The sequence below is a fragment of the Chenopodium album genome, chromosome 21, assembly GCF_948465745.1.
Source record: "Chenopodium album chromosome 21, dcCheAlbu1.1, whole genome shotgun sequence".
Lineage (NCBI taxonomy): Eukaryota > Viridiplantae > Streptophyta > Magnoliopsida > Caryophyllales > Amaranthaceae > Chenopodium > Chenopodium album.
This window is the reverse complement of record NC_137854.1, coordinates 19751974-19770365: the sequence shown is the minus strand read 5'-3', so window position 1 is coordinate 19770365 and position 18392 is coordinate 19751974. Positions and strand designations below refer to the sequence as shown.

General features: G+C 38.2%; 2 protein-coding genes across 2 annotated transcripts; both read left to right on the top strand.

Annotated features, from left to right (window-relative positions):
- The first annotated feature begins 704 nt into the window (after positions 1 to 704).
- LOC145600539 (uncharacterized) lies at positions 705 to 1535 on the top strand. The gene has a single exon (XM_081656424.1). It carries the CDS (start codon positions 705 to 707, stop codon positions 1533 to 1535), a length of 831 nt encoding a protein of 276 aa, XP_081512550.1.
- A 2198-nt stretch (positions 1536 to 3733) lies between these two features.
- LOC145600538 (uncharacterized) lies at positions 3734 to 4372 on the top strand. The gene has a single exon (XM_081656423.1). The coding sequence runs from the start codon at positions 3734 to 3736 to the stop codon at positions 4370 to 4372; it is 639 nt and encodes a 212-aa protein (XP_081512549.1).
- The last annotated feature ends 14020 nt before the right edge of the window (positions 4373 to 18392 follow it).

Below are 18392 nucleotides of genomic sequence, written 5' to 3'. Positions count from 1 at the left end.
TAGCATTGATAATTAACAACAATAAATTACCCCTTCATATTATTTATGGATCCCCATAAACCCTAGAAAAAGAACTACTCACACATAATTAAATCTAAACTAATCAAAGCAATAAAATAAAACATGATAGAAGGAATAAAATAAATAACTGAGATTAAGAGAAAAGAAATCGTTACAAAAGTAATCAGAATAAAGAGTTGAGTAAAGAACAAAGTATAAAGTGTAGAGAGAGAAAATAAGCTTAAGTAAAAAGAGAAAGTCTAAGAGAAAGAATTACAATAGTAAAGAGAGAATAAGGAAGTGTAAAAAAAAGAAGTCCTAAACTTGCTTAACGAAAATATACTTATAATAAGCAAGAATCCTAAACTAAAATATCCTCTTTGGGGCTTTAATCATTCGGTCCAAATGCCTCGTCTTCACACAAGTCGAGCCCTTATTCACCGGTTTGATTACCCTAACCGATCCTGGGCTATGAAAGATGGTCGTGCTCCTCCAATGCTCGTAGTTGCTCCATAAAATCCCGGGAAAGTATTCCAAAGGTGCAATTCCCTACAAAACTCAACCAAAACTACGAAAACACTAGAAAACACATATTAGTAATAAAAGTGGCTCTAAAGAGCCAAAAACACTACTAATAATGACCAAGGGACGGGGGTAAAATACTACATAAATTAGACATATCAACAACACCGACAGCAGTTCTTATGGGTGATTTTAATCAGGTAGAATATTTAACTGATAAACTAGGTGGGTCTAGGGAAATCCCAGGACGTCATTTATTTATGGATTGGAAACTTACTTCCCAATTACAAGATATTCCTTTTTCAGGACCCCGTTATACTTGGACTAATGGACAACTTCAAAATCCAACTTATGAAAGGTTAGATAAGGGGTTAGCCACTTTAACCTGGTTAGATTTACATCCTGATGCTACAGTTTTTCATCAGCCAATTCTGTTCTCGGATCATGGAGCCATAGTTTTACGAGAATCAGGATTTTCTGTTCCTAGGCGACGTCCTTATAAGGTGGAAAATTGGTGTCTTGGTATCAAGGAAATTTCGTCTCTTATTCAGTCTTACTGGCAAGAGGTTTGCCCGGGTTCTAAGATGTTTTCTGTTTCAAGGAAATTACAGAATTTGAAACAGGCTCTTTTGTCATGGTGTGTTACTCATAAAAGACAATGGGGTATAGATTGGCAAGATCTGCAATCTTCGGTGGGCTCAACTTCTTATTCGCTGTCAGATGTGAATGACCGTAAAACTCTTTTGACAGTTCGTCAGGAGAAGGTGTCTCTAGCTCAAACTTCCTTTCTTTTCTGGAAACAGCGATGCAAGACAAAATGGGATGCTCTTGGGGATTCACATTCCCGTTTGCTTTTCAGATCGGTTCAGATTCGCAAACGGAGAAACAAGATTATGAGTCTTCGAGATACCAATGATAACTGGATTTCGGACCATTTTGGGATTGCTAATCTCTTACAACAGCATTTTTTGGGGATTTACAACTGCCAAGGGAACTCTCCCACTCCAGCTTAATGTTCATGGGATAGTCTAAATATCCCTACCCTTTCGGCATCTGATATTCAAATTTTATCTGCTCCTTTTTCCTCCACAGAAATTAAGAAAGTTATGTTCCATATTGGAGACGACAAATCTCCCGGTCCGGATGGTTTTACATCGGGTTTTTTCAAGTCACACTGGGCGGTGGTGGGTCCTCAAATTACTCAGGCCGTTCAATATTTCTTTGCACACGGGTATATGCTAAAGGAGTGGAACCGCACGTTTTTAGTTCTTCTCCCCAAGGTGGATACCCCAGAAAATCCTTCCCAGTTCAGGCCTATTGGTCTGTGCAATGTTGTTTATAAATGTATTGCCAAATGTTTGACAACCAGGTTGCGTCAGGTTTTACCTTCTCTCATTTCGTCTGCACAGACTGCATTTGTTCCGGGTCGGTAAATGGCAGACAATGGTTTACTGGCCCATGAGCTGCTTTCTTTCATGTCTACCTCTCCTTCAAAAACCTGTTCTGCGGCTCTGAAGCTTGACATGAACAAGGCCTATGATAGGGTGAACTGGAATTTTCTTTGGGAGGTGTTAAGTCATTTTGGCTTCCCTCCGTATTGGATCCACATTATTCGACAATGTGTTTCGACAGTCTCCTATCAGATTTTGGTTAATGGTTCCCCGACTCGTGCCTTTCAGCTCAATGTGGCTTACGTCAAGGAGACCCTCTTTCTCCCTATCTATTTGTGTTATGTATGGAAATTTTCTCTCTGATGCTTCGTCGGGATGAGGATCTTGGTTTATTTCAAGGGTTACGTATCTCACGTCGTGCTCCGTCGGTTTCTCACTTGTTCTTTGCTGATGACGCTTTGATGTTCTTCCGGGTTTCACCAGCAGCCTGTGATCAGATTCTTTCTTTAACTAACGAATTCTGCTCGATTTCTGGTCAAATGGTCAATCTGCAAAAGTCTTACGTTCGCTTTAGTGCGAATACTCCTCAGTATTACCGGGATTTCTTGTCCCGCAAGCTTCGCATGCAGAGTCGAGACTCTATTGGTGATTATCTGGGTCTTCCTGTGGATTTGAGTAGGCGCAAATGCAAGGACTTTCAATTTCTGGTGGACCGAGTTGCTCAGCGTTTATCTTCGCTCTCTTCCATTCGTCTATCTTCAGCAGCAAAACTGGTAATTATTAATTCAGTACTAGTAGCCTCCTTTAATCATATACTTTCGGTTTTTAGGGTTCCCTCCACCATTTGTGATAGGATAGATTCTCGAATTTTGAGATTTTATAGGCAATCTAGCACTGATTCAAAGGGTGTAGCTTTAACTTCTGCTGCTTTGATTCACACCCCTAAAGGTCTAGGGGGTTTGGGTATTCGTCATCTTCGCTCTTTTAACCAGGCTTTGCTTGCGAAACAAGCTTGGCGGCTTATGCATAATCCTCAACTCTTAATCTCCCGAGTGTTGAAAGCTAAATACCCGACCTTACTTTCTCACCATCCCACCTTATCTTCTTCCCGTCCTTCCTGGGGTAGTCGGGGTCTTTTAGAGGGAAGTTCAATTTTTGACAAGGGTATTGCTTGGAAAATTGGGAATGGGGAACATATTCACATTCTGAATGACAGATGGGTACCAAATATAGATGTGGTTTTCAAATCTTCTATTGCTGAGGAGGCTAAACCTTCCTTTGTTTCTGATCTACTCTTACCAGATTCCACCTCTTGGAACACAACTCTAGTTAGGACTCTTTTCCCTCAGCCGATTGCTTCGGCTATCTTAGGTCTCGAACGTCCTAGGCAGAAAATTGATGATTTTATTTACTGGAAGCACACTAGGGATGGTTCCTTTACCACAAAATCAGCATATTCTCTAATACTTTCTCAATCTTTGCCTGCTCTGGATAGCCTGGTTTCTAGTACTTGGTGGAAACGTTTGTGGGGTCTTCCTATTCTTCCGAAATGGAAGTTATTCACCTGGAAAGTGTTACACAATGTGCTGCCGACCGTAGTTTTACTCAGCCTTCGGGGTTTTCCGGTCGATACTTCTTGCATTTTCTGTAGTCAGGCTCCTGAAACAGTTGATCATTTATTCCGAGACTGTGGGTTTATTAGGGAATTATGGAGATCTTTAGATGGGGATAGCTTGCATGCCACAGCTGTTAATCCTTCCTTTCCACTTTGGTTTGTGGAAATTTAGTCGCGCCTGGCAAGTTCTCTAAATTGGAGCCAAATGGATAGTTTCTTTGGTTTATGTTGGGCAATTTGGTTAACGAGGAACAATGTCCGTTTTCGTTTAGAGGTCTATTCTCCCCAATTAATTCTGGACTTGGCTATTACATGGAAAAATAGAGGTACCAGGGCTAGGGAGCTTGATGTTTTCAGTTCTTCTACTCCCCCGGGTTTTACTGCTCCTCCTTCGGTCTATATCCTGTGTGGGTCTTACCGTACTGACCCTGACAATATTCTTCTTTTTGATGGTGCTTGGGACAGCGTAAGTCTTTCAGCTGGCGCGGGTTGGTGTTTTCAGGATCCTATTTCCAAGGATCTAATTGCAGGTAGTGCTCGTGCATGTACGGCTAGCTCTGCTCTACACTCGGAATTACAGGCTTGTCTATTGGGTCTTCGCCAAGCCATTCAACGGGGTATTCGTTGCCTTTTACTTCATACGGACTTCTCTGCCATTCCCCAGCTGATTCTTAATCAGCGTTCTACAGACATCTCGGTGGTCTGGATCCTGGATGATATTCGGGCAGTTCTAGCTTCTTTTGAGTCTTGTCTTCTGTGTAAGGTTCCACGGTTGTCAGTGGAGGCTGCTCATCATCTGGCTGTTGCAGCTCGTCGTAGGGAGTTGTTATCTTTTACTTTTTAATTGAATTTGTAGTTCTCTTTGTAAAAAAAAAAAAAAAAAAAAAAAAAAAAAAACATCATTTCGAAGCTATGTTGTTGTTGAAACAGATATTAAAGTAGTCAAGTGCGCCAACCATCAATATTCATGCCAATAAAGTTATCAATCAGCAATTTAATGTTGTCAACAACAACTCGATGTCATATGTCAACATTCATTATTGTAGACGACGTCGGTCAATGTCGGCGATGTCGGTGAATGTTGACGACGTCAATCAGTGGCGACAACACCAGTTTGAATGTTGTCGTTAACAACAACAACTTGACGGTTACATTATATTTTGTGGCTAACTTCATTTCATATTATTTGCATTTATCATGAAGTTGCCACAAGGGGCAAGCTAGTATGCTCTGAATATAAATCTAACGCTTTGATTAAGTTTGATATAATTTGATTCTCAATGCATCAATATATCATGCTTTAATTATTATGTTTATATTATTATTTCTTGGTTTTTAACGCTTTAGTTTCTGACGCTTTGATCATTATACTTTAATTAATTGCTGATACTCTAATTATTATTATTAATGGAAAATTCTACGTGGTGGCCTCATACTTTTAATTTTTCTACGTGGAAGATGATGTTTTTTTCGATTCTCTTAAATGACACCCAAATTTATCTAATTTGTATTATGTGGCCTTATTGTCATTAAATTGGCTAACCAACTCCTAAATGGCTCATTTTCTAACTTAATTAAACAAAAAGACTAACCTAACCCTGAATTAATTCATTCCTTCCCCCTTTTTTTATCAGTTCCCGCCTATCATCAAATTCCCATTTATATAATCCTTCCCTCTTTCAATTCATAAATTAGGGTTTCATCTCAAATTTCAATCGCAAAAAAGCCTAACCATGAATTTTCGAAGAGTGTCTTCAAGGAAGAGGGGCGCATTTGATGAAAATTTCAATTGGGTAAGTATGAAGCTCTACAATTGCAACCCTCCCAAAAATGTTGAGGTTATGTTTTCTGATTCCATGAGCAATCCTAAGAAGCCATACTACAAATGCAAGTAAAAAAAATCAGAGGTTGCGGGTTTTTTAACTAGGTTACTGAAGATGATGTGAGTTTTTATGATGCTTCACCAAATTCAGATATTGCTGCAATACATAACATGGTGGAAGACGTTTTTGTTTGCTGCAAGAGGGTTATGAAAATTGCCATTTTCATATAAGTAATTTGTGTTTTTTTTAATGAAATGATGTACTCAGGGTAATGCAGGAAAGGGGTAGTAGCAAGTAGGTGAATCCTAAATTATTTAGTTTTATAAGTGAAGTTATGTAATTCAATTAAGTATAAATAAAACTTGGTTTTGGAATTTGCTTTGTCTATTACATATAATGGATGTTAATGTATAACATTTTGATCGATGGTGAAATGGTAGGTCGTGATCTACCTCCCCAACGGTCAAACAAAATTTATAAACACTTAACCAACCCTATACAAGTATATGGTAAGTCAAGGGTCGAAGCCAAAGGAATGGTGAGCAAAAGTCTATTTTCTATGGTCAAGCTATCCCGAAGTCTATAGGTAGGGTTGTAAATTCTAAAGCTAGAACAAACACGGCAAATAAACTTGTAGAAATCAAATATAATAAGCACTAGGGCTAGGATCCACATGCATTCATAATGGAATCGGCTAATTGGGAGGCTAAATTAGCTAAGTCAAACAATGTGAAGGAAAATCAATCATGCAACCAATAGAGCATATCGAGCTATTCTTATAGAGGTCTAACTAGCGTAAACTACGATAAACTCTAGCTAGGAAACATCACAAGACACCTCAATCGTGTAAATGCAAGCCACAAATCAATGGTCCGTATCAATGTGAACTTACAATGCAATCTAGTGCAACAATCAAAGTTAGCCAATCTTCAATTAATCACACACATGCACATGATTCATCAACCAAATTTAATCACACTATCAACTCCATCAATTATCCCCAATTAGCACTAATCCATTACTCATACATGCTTTACCAATGCCCTAGAAAGTAATCTACTCACTAATCATGGTAATTACAATCAAAATAAAGCAAATCAACACATTCATCATGATCATATTAAGAAATCTAAAATCAATACAAAAATCAATCAAACTTCAATCAAACATCAATCAAACCCAAACAATCAACAAGCATATGAAACACAAATGAAATCAACTAAAATCAAACTATATATTAAATCAAAGAAGAGTAATCCTTACAATATTTGATCAAAGATCAATTGAAATGAAGAAATCTTGAATCATCAACAATCAACCATGAATTTCTCTCTCTACAATACTAGAGTTTGTCTCTTTAAAAATATGATCAAAAGTTCTCAAACTAATCCTAATTTTTTTCTCTAATGATTTTTCTAATTAATTCTCTCTCTAAAAATAGAAGGAAAGACTATATATAGAAAAGATACAAAGGAAAACTCGGTTAGATCTTCTAAAAATAGACTACGGAGGGCGCGGGAACACGGCGAAGGGTACAGAACAGAGCAACCAAGCAGGTGCGGCCGCACCTAGCAAGTGCGCGGCTGCACCACCCAGGTGCGCGGCCGCACCTCAGTCGTGCACGCCTGCACCTGGCAGCAGCTCTCTTCCTCTCTTCTTCGTCCTAGCTCAACCTCATGCGCATGTCAAGATGATGGTGATGAACACCAAGGTATGCAGTCTTGAAATGAGTATTTTGGTGGGTTTGTGGCAAAGATGACGCCCCCACCGCATACGTGCACCGGTCTCTAGACTTGCCCCTTGAGTTCCTTCCAACTTGAAGCTCCAAAAGCTAACCCAAGGCATCCAACTTGATTAGAAATGTAGGAGGGAAGCTCGGGAATCTTTGGAAACTCGATCACAACCTAAAAATAAACGAAAACAAACAAATAAAAGGAGAAAAGAACAAATAAACAAATAAACAAAATAAGGAAACTAACTACGAGATGCACAAACTAACGAAATAAAGGACAAAACTAAAGAAAACTAGAGAAAAAGAGTAACAAAATGAAATGAAAATCATCCTAAAAGAGATCAAATGAGTGCCATAAATGACACTCATCAAATTCCCCCAAGCTAAACTTTTGCTCGTCCTCGAGAAAAACAAAGCAAGAAAGAACAAGGATGAAAAACTTATTAAAAGGGCAAAAGAAAGACTCAAGAAGGGAATGTACACTAAGACTCACTGTTGTAAGAATCACGGTTGTTTTAAACTACAACAAGCCCCTTAAACCCCAAAGTCATGAGGGCGAGTGAGGTCTCGTAAGGGTGTCCAAAGAGTTTACCCACAAATCTCCACCAACATCAAAGAGGCAAAACCATAAAAAGAAAAGAAAAGAAAAAAGGAAAACAAAACCTTTGCGAAATGAACTTACAAAGAGACTATAATGCAAATGAATGAAAATCTTTCTCAAGCAATCAAGGAATGCACTTTTCAAGATATCTAAGGTTGATTGAAACGTAGGGTGTGCTAGGCATAGGAACTAGACATCACAATCCACGTACATCCCAAACGATCTTACCGCGTTCTCCCCACTAGTCTCAAATCTCCCCTCAGCGAGCATCCCAATGATTCCTCGAAGGAACCGGAAAAAGAGATTTATTTAGGCTACTCGACAATCTTGACTATGCATCCCCTTTCCTTAGGCAATGACCCATGATTCCCTCCCCCGAATAGTTGGCGGTAGGCTAAAATTTAAAATTTGGCGGTTTTCCTAAAAAGTGAAGCAAAAGGGTGATCAATCCTTAACAACACGATCAATCACCAAACAAAAACAACACCCCCAAGCTTATTTGAAGCTATACTCACAAGAAATATATACAAAAAGCGTAAACGCTTCTCCCTCAAGCTTAAATGAAGCATTGTCCTCAATTCTTAGAAGGAGAAAAGAATACATCAAAATATATTTGAATTTTCACTTTTTCAATTTTTTTTTGTTTTTGTTTTTTTTTTTATTGAAATGCATTGTCCTTGCCTTTTTCCAACTTCGGACGGCTTTTTCTATAATGCAATTTATTTGTCCATGCCTTTTATAAAGTATAACGGCTTTTACTCATATTCATTTGCCATTATTCACAAACAAGATTAAAATCACAATCTTGCATCAAAGGAACCATATTTTTCAACTACATCACCACAACTCCTTCAACAATGATCAATTGCTTCACAAAAACAAGAAAGGAAAGAAAATGAAACAAAAGGCCAAAAATCTAAAGATGTGGCTTGAAAAGAAGAAAATAGGCTCAAATGGTTGCAAGAAGGCAAATGGAAACCCAAAAACAAACATGAAACAAACTAACCTAAAAATGGAAAAATTCCACCCCCCAAAAAGGTGCCTTTGTCCTCCCTAGATAGCTCGATCTCGGGTTTAAGAATCATACATCAAGTTTTATAGATTAGGTTTGCAAAGTCAAGGATCCACGCCGCTCATACAAAATAGTTTGAAGGCTTGAAAAACGATGAACCTCACATGGATGTAGCAAAAACTCACTAGTAATGTCAAATCGACTATAGGGAGCAACTACCAAGCATGCCACAAACAAGTAGAATCCGGCTTCATGATCCTCCTAGTTCAAACTAACTACCCTAGCATACACCTATCCTAGAGTCAACCGAACATAGTCTCAAACCGTGCATACCTTTACCACCTAGGAAGAAAATCACGCAAAAGACAAAGTCCAATGTACAAAGTCCAACTCATAAAGAAATCAAAAATGAAAACTAAGCCTCAAAATCAAACCACAAACAAGAATGAAAAAGAAAAGAAAATAAAAAGAAAAGAAAAATAAAAGAAAAGAAAAGAAAAGGAAAGACATAGATAACGGAGAATAGGAGAAAAGGACTAGAAAGCAAGTTAAACACATATATCCCAATCGACAAACAAGTGATCGAATGACAACATCGTCAACGATCCCAAACACATTACGTGTTAACAAGCATTCATCCTCGAACCATTAAACTTCCCCTAAACTAATCCCAATCTATGCAACCAAAGAAAAATAAAGAGAAAAATTAGAAAGGTCTCATTGGGCTATCCATTCTTAGCATAATAAACGAAAGCAATGTAGAAACCACCTTCGTTGCGTTCTAAGATCGTAAGCATCTTCAAAAAGCCAAGTGAGAAAAGGAAAAATAAAAGAAGCTATAAATAAAGAAAATTGTTAGTAACTTCAAAACAAAAGAAAGAAACTACAAAAAAAAAGGTAAACTAAGCTAACAAAAACTATAAACAACTAAGCAAAACATGAAATAAACTATCAAAGAATAAAAGAAAGAAAGGTAAGAAAAACTAAGAAAACAAGTAACAAACTATCGAACTAAAGAAACTAAACTAAACTACAGGATTTGGATTCAAGGGATTTGGATCAAAGGGTTTTGAATTAAAGGGATTTGGATTCAAGGGAACGGGAGCACAACAACATCATTATAACCAAAGCATCACTACAACAACGGCAAATCAAGCACACCAGGAAAGCAATCAAGCAACAAGAGGACAAGAGACCAAGAAAATAAAACCAACCAAATAAAACTAACCAAGCAAGAAGTGCATTAAAATCATACAAGCAAACAAAGTATGTATACAACAACATGTTTTGGCAACCGAGTCATAAAATAAGTTCCCCCAAGCTAAACAATGATACATCTCAACATCCCAACAATACAAAGCAAGCACATAAACATAAGGGATGGAGGCAAAAAGCACAAAAAGCTAGGGAACTAATGGCCACTACCACCACTACCACTCAGCCCGGCCCCATTGGGGTCATTGATGCCCATGTGGTCATCAAAGGTTGGGGGTGGATAAGGATCCCAACCTCCGGTGAACCCCTCGGGCCACCCATAATGCCCCTTGAGGTTATCTTGTTGCCAAGGGGCAAGAGGATTTAAATTCTCGGGCAAAGCAAGCTCGAGTGGGTGGTTAGGGTGTACATAAGGGTAGTTATAAAAAAAATACGCTTAAAGTGAGAATTTAATGTGATTTTTTGTTAAGCTTTAATTGAAGGTAATTATAATTTGATAGTGAACAACTCGGTAAGCCTTTAAACAAATCAAAAAGTAAGAACCGAAAAAAAACAGAATTAGAAAAAAAGTAAGGAGTATATTTGAGCTTGGATCTAGAGAACCTTAATTGTCTCACTGTCTCTTTTCCTTTTGCCAGGACAAAAATAAATTAAAGGAAAGCATGGCTAATACCCAACGGGTGGCTAATTCAATACTGCACGAGATTGCATCATTGCCAACAGATTCCTCAAATTGTTGCATCTACAAAGTACCTGAAAATCTTCGAAAGGTAAATGAGGAGGCTTATCGACCTTTGATTGTGTCAATTGGTCCAGTCTACTACGGTGATTCAAAGCTTATATATATGCAAAAACAAAAGGTGAGGTACTTGAAATCTTTTCTTCAACGATCCACTCCTGACAAGTTAGATGATTATGTCGATGCTGTAGCAGGATGGGAAGAGGTAGTTCGCCAAAGTTATGCTGAGACAATAAACCTACCTAGTGACCTTTTTATTGTAATGCTGCTCCTTGATGCAATATTTATCATTGAGTTCATCCTGAGGAGATGTTTCCATGAGTTGATAAATGTAAATGACTGTATATTCGACAGACCATCATGGACAATCTTACTTGACAACCTACCTATAGTCACACCCTCCGGGAGCATGGTAATCATAGTTACCTTGCTCATCCGGGTAGGAACGACACTCAGAACTAGGCTCTAGAGGCCCTTGCCAATACGGATGCCCATACGAAGGAAGAGGACCTTGTTAGGGAGGAAAGTAAGGATAGTTAACCGGGGGAACAATGTTCCCGCGGTAACTTCCGCATCATACAATTGTTGTTGTTGTATAAACATACCTTGTTGCATCTCAGAATTACCTCTCATTTGGTTGTAGATAGCTTCTAAGTCTTGGTTGTACATCCCCTCTAAGCGGATTTGCAAACCGCTCATTTGGTTGCTTAGTGCCTCCAAATCGGCACTAGCTAAGGTAGATTGTTGCCCTTGTTGTTGTTGTTGTTGTTGTGGAACTTGTTGTTGTTGTTGACGTTGTTGTTGTCGTTGTTGTTGTTGTTGTTGTTGTTGTGGAACTTGTTGTTGTTGTTGACGTTGTTGTTGTTGTTGTTGTTGTTGATTTTGTTGTTGTTCTTGTTCTTCTTCTTCTTCTTCTTCTTCTTCTTCTTCTTCTTCTTCTTCCTCCTCATCATCATTGGAGTCAAAATATGGCCGCCGGTAGTTCTTAGGAACGTGCCACACATTTTCGATGTCAATCCGGTGGAGATAAGTCAAGGCGAGGTTGGGTAGGAAGCACCAATGCTTGTTGTCCCTTAGCCACTCATACTTCCCCTCTTCATATTGCTTGGAAATGAATTGGACTTGCCCCAATTGTCGCATATCAAGATAAAGAGTGGAGCCATCCCCAACTTCCTTGCAATAGGGCAAGTAGTGATTAAGGTTAAGGTGCATTAAGAGCCTCGTCACCATACCCCCCACATGGAATCTCACCGGTGCTCCGGTTCCTCAAAGCTATACAATACGTGGCAAAGACGTATCCCAAGTTCAACCGGCCACGATACTCTCCTCGTGTGGCCAACCAAAGGATCTTGAGCTCAAGCTTGCTCATCTTCCCCAACTCTTGCTTGGGGAACACCGCATAACCCAAAAGGCGGTGTACCACCCGAAGACAAGGTTGGTACACACTACTAATCTTGGCCTCCTTGGTGATGAGCTTACCAATCCCGGAGATATCTTCCCACCATGCATTTTGATCATACTCCGGAAAAATATAAGGCTCTAGATTCAAAATATCTCCATGTGGATCAAATTCTAGAGCCGCATTGAACTCTTCCAAGGAGCAGTCGAAGAATTCGTTGAAAAGTTAAAATTGCACCCTATATTGCCCCTCCACGAGCACAAGCTCAATAGTACCCATGAACTCCAATGTAGGCTCCTTGTAGGTGTGGTAGGCATCGGCAAGAAAGGAACCCATCCTCAAGTTCAACAACAACTCCCTTACATCTTCATCTATTCCCAACTTAGTCATGTCGTGTTGGAAATAATGGCGAGTGGGTTTAAGGGTTCGTTCATCTTTGAGTTTGTGGTATCGGGCTTTTTGTTTGGGGTGAAGGATTTGTCTTCTTGGAAGTGGAGTAGGAGGTCGTTTTTGTGAAGTGGAGGTGCTAGGAGTAGGTTCTTCAATGGAAACGTTGGTTTTGCGTTTCTTGGTAAGCTTTTTGATGAGGTTAGACATGGTTGAAGCTAGCTTGAATCACCAAAAACAATCACAACAATACCACCACCAATCTCCAAGAATCACTAATCCAACAAATACACTTCCACCAATATTCAAAATCAATCCAAACAACCAAACTACACCAATCAATTAAGAAAATCCTTCACAATTAATCCAATAAGCAAGAATTCCAAACAAATACCACAAATGTTCCTTACTACCAACACTACCAAAAATCAATTTCCACAATTTCCAACCAAATTGCTCAAAAATGCTACAAAAACAACAAACAACACAATGTAAAGTGAAATCAATTAACAAACAACTCAAATTATCATCCAAAAATCAAAATCAACAAAACCCGTACTACTACTATTCATGCTCATGAAAATTTAAATACATGCATATATATGACATAATTAAACAAATTGAAGCTAGAGAAGATGATTATACCATATATGAAGCAAGATTGAACCAATTTGAGCCACCAATTTCAAGCAAACACAAAAGCCCAAATTTTACCCAATCTTGGAGGAGAGAGATTAGGGGTTTAATTTGGTGAATGAGTATGTTTTTTATGATTAAAATGAAAATGTAGGTGATTTTGATGAATTTGGAGTGAAAATTTGAAAGAAAATTGATGAAATCTTGATGAAGAAGAGGAGAGTGAGGTGCGGCTATGGAGTGTAAGGTTGATGGGGGTCGAAGGATAGAGAAGGGAGTAGGAGGAAATGAGGGAAAAGAAAGAAGGAAGGAAAGAAAAAGGGAAAAGGGGCACGGCTGGGCTGGTGCGCTCGCACCAGAATGGTGCGCGGCCGCACCATATGCGTGCGCGCCCGCACCTGGCAGACTCCATTTTTCTTCTTTTTTTTTTTATTTTTCTAAGGTTTTTGGTGCGTTCTTGGATGCGTTCATGAATCATGATGGTGATAAACACCAACATTGGCAGTAGCAAAATTCAATTTTAGTGAGTTCAAGGCTAGAGATTCATGAACCCACCATAAGCACCCACCAAGCACCAAATTCCTTAAACTTTTAAAGCATAAATTCCATAACTTACCTCACTAAAATTCTTACCCCTTTACTTCAAATTTCGATAAAATTGAACATAATCATATCAAATACCGCAAAACACCTTCTCATTCTTCATGCTCACTTAGTGAAATCCAATCTCGAAAAATGCATCCTACAAATCCAATCAAGTAGAAAAGTGAAAGAAAAGTAAAGGAAATAAAAGAGGGAAAAATAAGAAAAATTCAAAAATCAAAAGGAAAAGTTAGAAACTCCGGGTTGCCTCCCGGGAAGCGCTTGCTTAAGGTCCTAAGCTCGACCCTTCCTCCAAATCATGGAGGGTCAAATAATACCACCTTCTTCAAGGTAGCGGATAGAGCAAAATCTTCTTCATTCTTTAGCAACCTTTCATTGTTGCTTGGTGAAACCTCCTTCAAACACTTCTCAAATTCAAATTTTTCTTTTCTTGACTTCTTCCTCTTTCTCAACTTCTTGGAATCACGAGCCTTCTTCTTTGGCTTGTTGCTCAATATAGATGGAACTTCAACATCCATAATCATAGAGATATCCCCTTCATCTTGAGGAATAAGCTCAAACCAACTAGGAATCTCAACTTCCTTCTCGTCTACAAGCTTGGGAATCATCATTTTCTCTCCACTAACCTTCATGCTATCAAAACTTGAAAGAACATCATCAAAATTCTCAAGAAAATCGTTAGTTAAAGAGTCAATCATACACACATTATCAATAGAACGAGAGGAATTTGCACACATCATTCCTTTCACAAGAGACAAAGATTCATGCATTGGTTTCAACTTAAAACTTTCCTCCTTCTTACCAACTCTCAAGGTAATGCGGCCTCCTTTCACATCTATCAAAGCTCCCGAGGTGGCTAAGAAAGGTCTCCCTAGAATGATTGGAATGTGTTCATCTTCATCAATTTCTAACACGATAAAATCAACGGGAATAGTGAACTCTCCTATCTTGAGTGGGACATTCTCAACTCTCCCCTTAGGAATCTTAATAGATCGATCGGCTTATTGAAGGGTTATATTGGATGGAAGAAGCTCACCTAGATTAAGTCTCTTGAAAACCGAGTAAGGCATGATGCTCACACTAGCACCTAAATCGCAAAGAGCATTTTCAAACATCAACGTCTTGATTTTGCAAGGAATAGAGAAATTCCCCGGATCTACCATCTTTTCCGGTAACTCCCTATGAATTAGAGCACTAAAGCACTTTCCCACTTCCACCGAACCAACCTCATTGCAATCTCTCTTCCCATCTAGAATCTCTTTGAGGAATTTAGAGTATCTAGGCAGTTGTGGGATAGCTTCGGTGAAAGGGATAGAAACATGAACCTCTTTGAGCATCTCAATAAATTTGCCGAATTGCTCATCCATCTTGTGCCTTAAATACTTTTGTGGATAGGGTAGATCGGGTATTCTCATTTCCTCACACTTTTTCTCTTCATCCTTCTTTTTCTCTTGCTCTTCCTCACAACTAACACCTTTAGACACACCCTTCTCATCTTCCTCTCTCAAAACACTCTTCTCCTCATCCTCCTCAATGGACCTAGAAACTCCCTCATTAAGAACTCTTCCACTCCTAGTGGTGACGGAATAAACGGGTTTCTTAGGTTCTACTCCTTGAGAAGGCAAAGAAGAATGTCTAGCATAATCCTTAAGAGTGTTTGTAAGTTGGGTTATTTGTGTCTCAAGCATTTTGTTATGAGTCATCATCTCATTAAATTTCTTGTCACTAACCGTCATATAGGTGTTAATGATCTTGGTTTGATTATCAATCAACTCTTCCAAATTTTACTTAAATGATGATGGTTGGGAATAAGAATTATCACCTTTGTCTTGGGGCTTTGGAGCAAACCGGGAGGGGTCCCCTTTGGTTTTTGTTTTGAAAATTTCCCCGATTTTGGTTATTGTTCCAATTCCCTCGGCCTTGACTATTGCCACCTGTAGACACCCATTTGTGTCTCCCCAAAACCAACCCAGTGATGAATACCTATCACGTCAAACCATAATCGAATGAGGTGAAAGTGTGAAAAGTCTAGTGTTGCGGTTACTTTTTATTAAAATCCTTCTTTCTGTTTCGAAAACCCACTCTATTTTATAAAAACGTCCATTTCAGTTTATTTTGGTCCATGATAAGGGTCCAATAAAGGTGTAGTTGGATGGGGCTTTAAAAGACCTTTCCAACGATATATTATAAGCCCAATTCCGATGAATAATGAGGAAGTTATGGCCAAAATACTAAACTGGGCCCAAACCGGATTTTACCTACGACCCAATGATCATGAGGAGGGTCCAAAGGTTTAATCCTATTCCTAAACTAATTAGGATTGATTAGAATCTTTTATAAGTTTCTAAAATATCTTTATTATCCTGTTTTGAAAAGATAAGATCATGGAATTAGATTTGAATATAAACTTTCCTTTTTTAAAACTTTCCTAATTCTATTCGGATTTAAAGATGTTCAAAGATAGTCAGATATTATTTTCGTGCCTCATGTTTTTTATCCAAATTTTATATGGTTGTATATATCTTGAAATTATCTTTCCAATGATATATTATAATAATGAATCCGAGCTATAACGAAAAAGATATTAAAGATATACGAAACTCTATCCAAAATTGACACCGTCCTACTATTTCGTCCATATCTTTTTATCTACAAAATATTTTAATCTGATTCTAACTGCATTAGAAAGTAGACTTCAAGAGATTTCCAACGACATATTATATGACTTATTTGGACTTCTAGATCAAAAGATATGATTAAAACAAAATCCGCAAAAAACTGTCTTGTCGCGAAACGACAGGCTTGTCGCCTCGCGACAGACTCTGTCGCCTGGCGACAAGATAAATTCTTGGCGACAAGGTCGGTTTGTTAGCGACAGAGTGGAGTTTTATTCCTTATCAAATTCTATGATTTTCCGGACTATTTCCTTATAAATAGGGTCCGAATCTCTGTTTTTGAATCATCAACTCTTAATCAACTATCATCAGTTCTCATCAACTCTTCCTTAATTCTCTCTTTTTTCTCTTAAGCAATATATGCTTTCTTTCTCCCTCTTTTTCTAAACTGCCTTTTTACAAATACAATATTCCGCATTCACAAGACTTAGAGTCTCTTAGCCAAGTTCGAAGTTGTCTTCGCCCTAGACGTGAAAGGTTGATATTTTCTGAGGGTTTGGTCCAAAACTAGTCTAAACTTTATTTAATTTGATTTCAATTTAATTCTTTAATTGTTCTTTATTTATTTTCATTGAAGTTTACTAACTTGTGTATTTTGTTATTAGAAAGAGGTACGAGGCTTCAAAGTAAGTAGATTAGCTTACTCCCTATTTCTTTCACAATGTAGAAAGCATGCTTATTATCGTTTATAATTCGTAGTATCATGTTAGGATGCTTTTAATGCTTTCTAGTATCATGTTAGGATGTTATTTTATGTTTTCTAGTATCATGTTTAGGGTGCCTTTAATCTTTTCTAATATCATGTTAGTGCCATGTTAGGTTTAAAGCTTTGCTCTTTATTGTTTAGTGACATGCTAGGACTTGTTATTAATCTTATTAGTATCATGCCTAGGATCTTGCTATTATTGTTAAGCTTTATTATGCCTTATCATGCTATTATCATCGTTATAATTATTATTGTTTATTCTTATGTTGCTTGATATATATTTTTATTGTTATTGCTTGATTACACCTTTTATGATTGTTAAAGGGAATTTGTACTTGAAATCACGCTTAATAATATAATTAATAATTTTGTTTAGGCTAATGTGATTTTAACTCAAGTGATCGCCAATAATAGTTTTATTTGTGCATTAATATTCAACCAACATAGATAAACAGGTTAGGATTAATATAATGTTTGTATGTTATTCGAAAAGCGCACATGAATACGAGCAGAACAAAGTAGATGCCTATTTTTATAGGGCGGGTCCTTTCTTTTGTAGATTGGATTCGTACCCTCATCCCCGGACCCTATTTGGTTCAAGACCTTATGGAGTAGTTGATGGTCCTTTTGGATTGTCTTTTGGGTTTACAAGTTCCTAAAACTTGTTGGCGACTCTTTTTGCTCTTTGTCTTTCCCTTTGGAACGCCACCATACTTAAGTGTATGATCACAGTGGGGTTCAAGTTTGGGGTCATAATGCTTGAAATATTCCCTACAGTTTTTGGCGACTCCACTGGGGAGGATTTCTATTTATATTCCTGAAATTTATTTAATTTTGGCAATTATTTAGAATGAGCGGATGAGACTCGAAAAATTCTAAGTATTTCATGTGCGTGATTTGATTAACATTATTGTCATATGCATTAAAAGGTCCTCATGGGAGCACCCCATGAGTCAATCCATAGGAATTTTACACGTAGGAAATTTGAGAAATATCTTTCATGACTAGAATCGAAAAGATGATGCGAAATCTGGAAAATTCGAAGAACACGGAAACTTGCCAAGGCATGTAGGAACTAGCGTCTAGAAAACAGGGCTTGTCGCCCGTAAAAAGTTTATGTCGCCTGGTGACAATTTTGTCGCTTGGCGACAGGAGCTTTTTTGCGGCGACAGTCCCTGTAGTCTGGCGCCAAGTTCTTCCAATACCGAGTCAGGGGTCTGCCTTCTTGCTTTGACCATTTCTAGCATTGTTGGCTTGATTTTGCTTATTGATTGAGTCCTTTTCTCACTTTTCTGAACCCATATGTGTTCTACATATGGAAATAACCCTCTGGGGG

What these genes read in the sequence shown, in the direction of transcription:
- LOC145600539 (XM_081656424.1), top strand. Translation starts at nt 705, where the DNA reads ATGGGTGATTTTAATCAGGTAGAATATTTAACTGATAAACTAGGTGGG.
- LOC145600538 (XM_081656423.1), top strand. Translation starts at nt 3,734, where the DNA reads ATGGATAGTTTCTTTGGTTTATGTTGGGCAATTTGGTTAACGAGGAAC.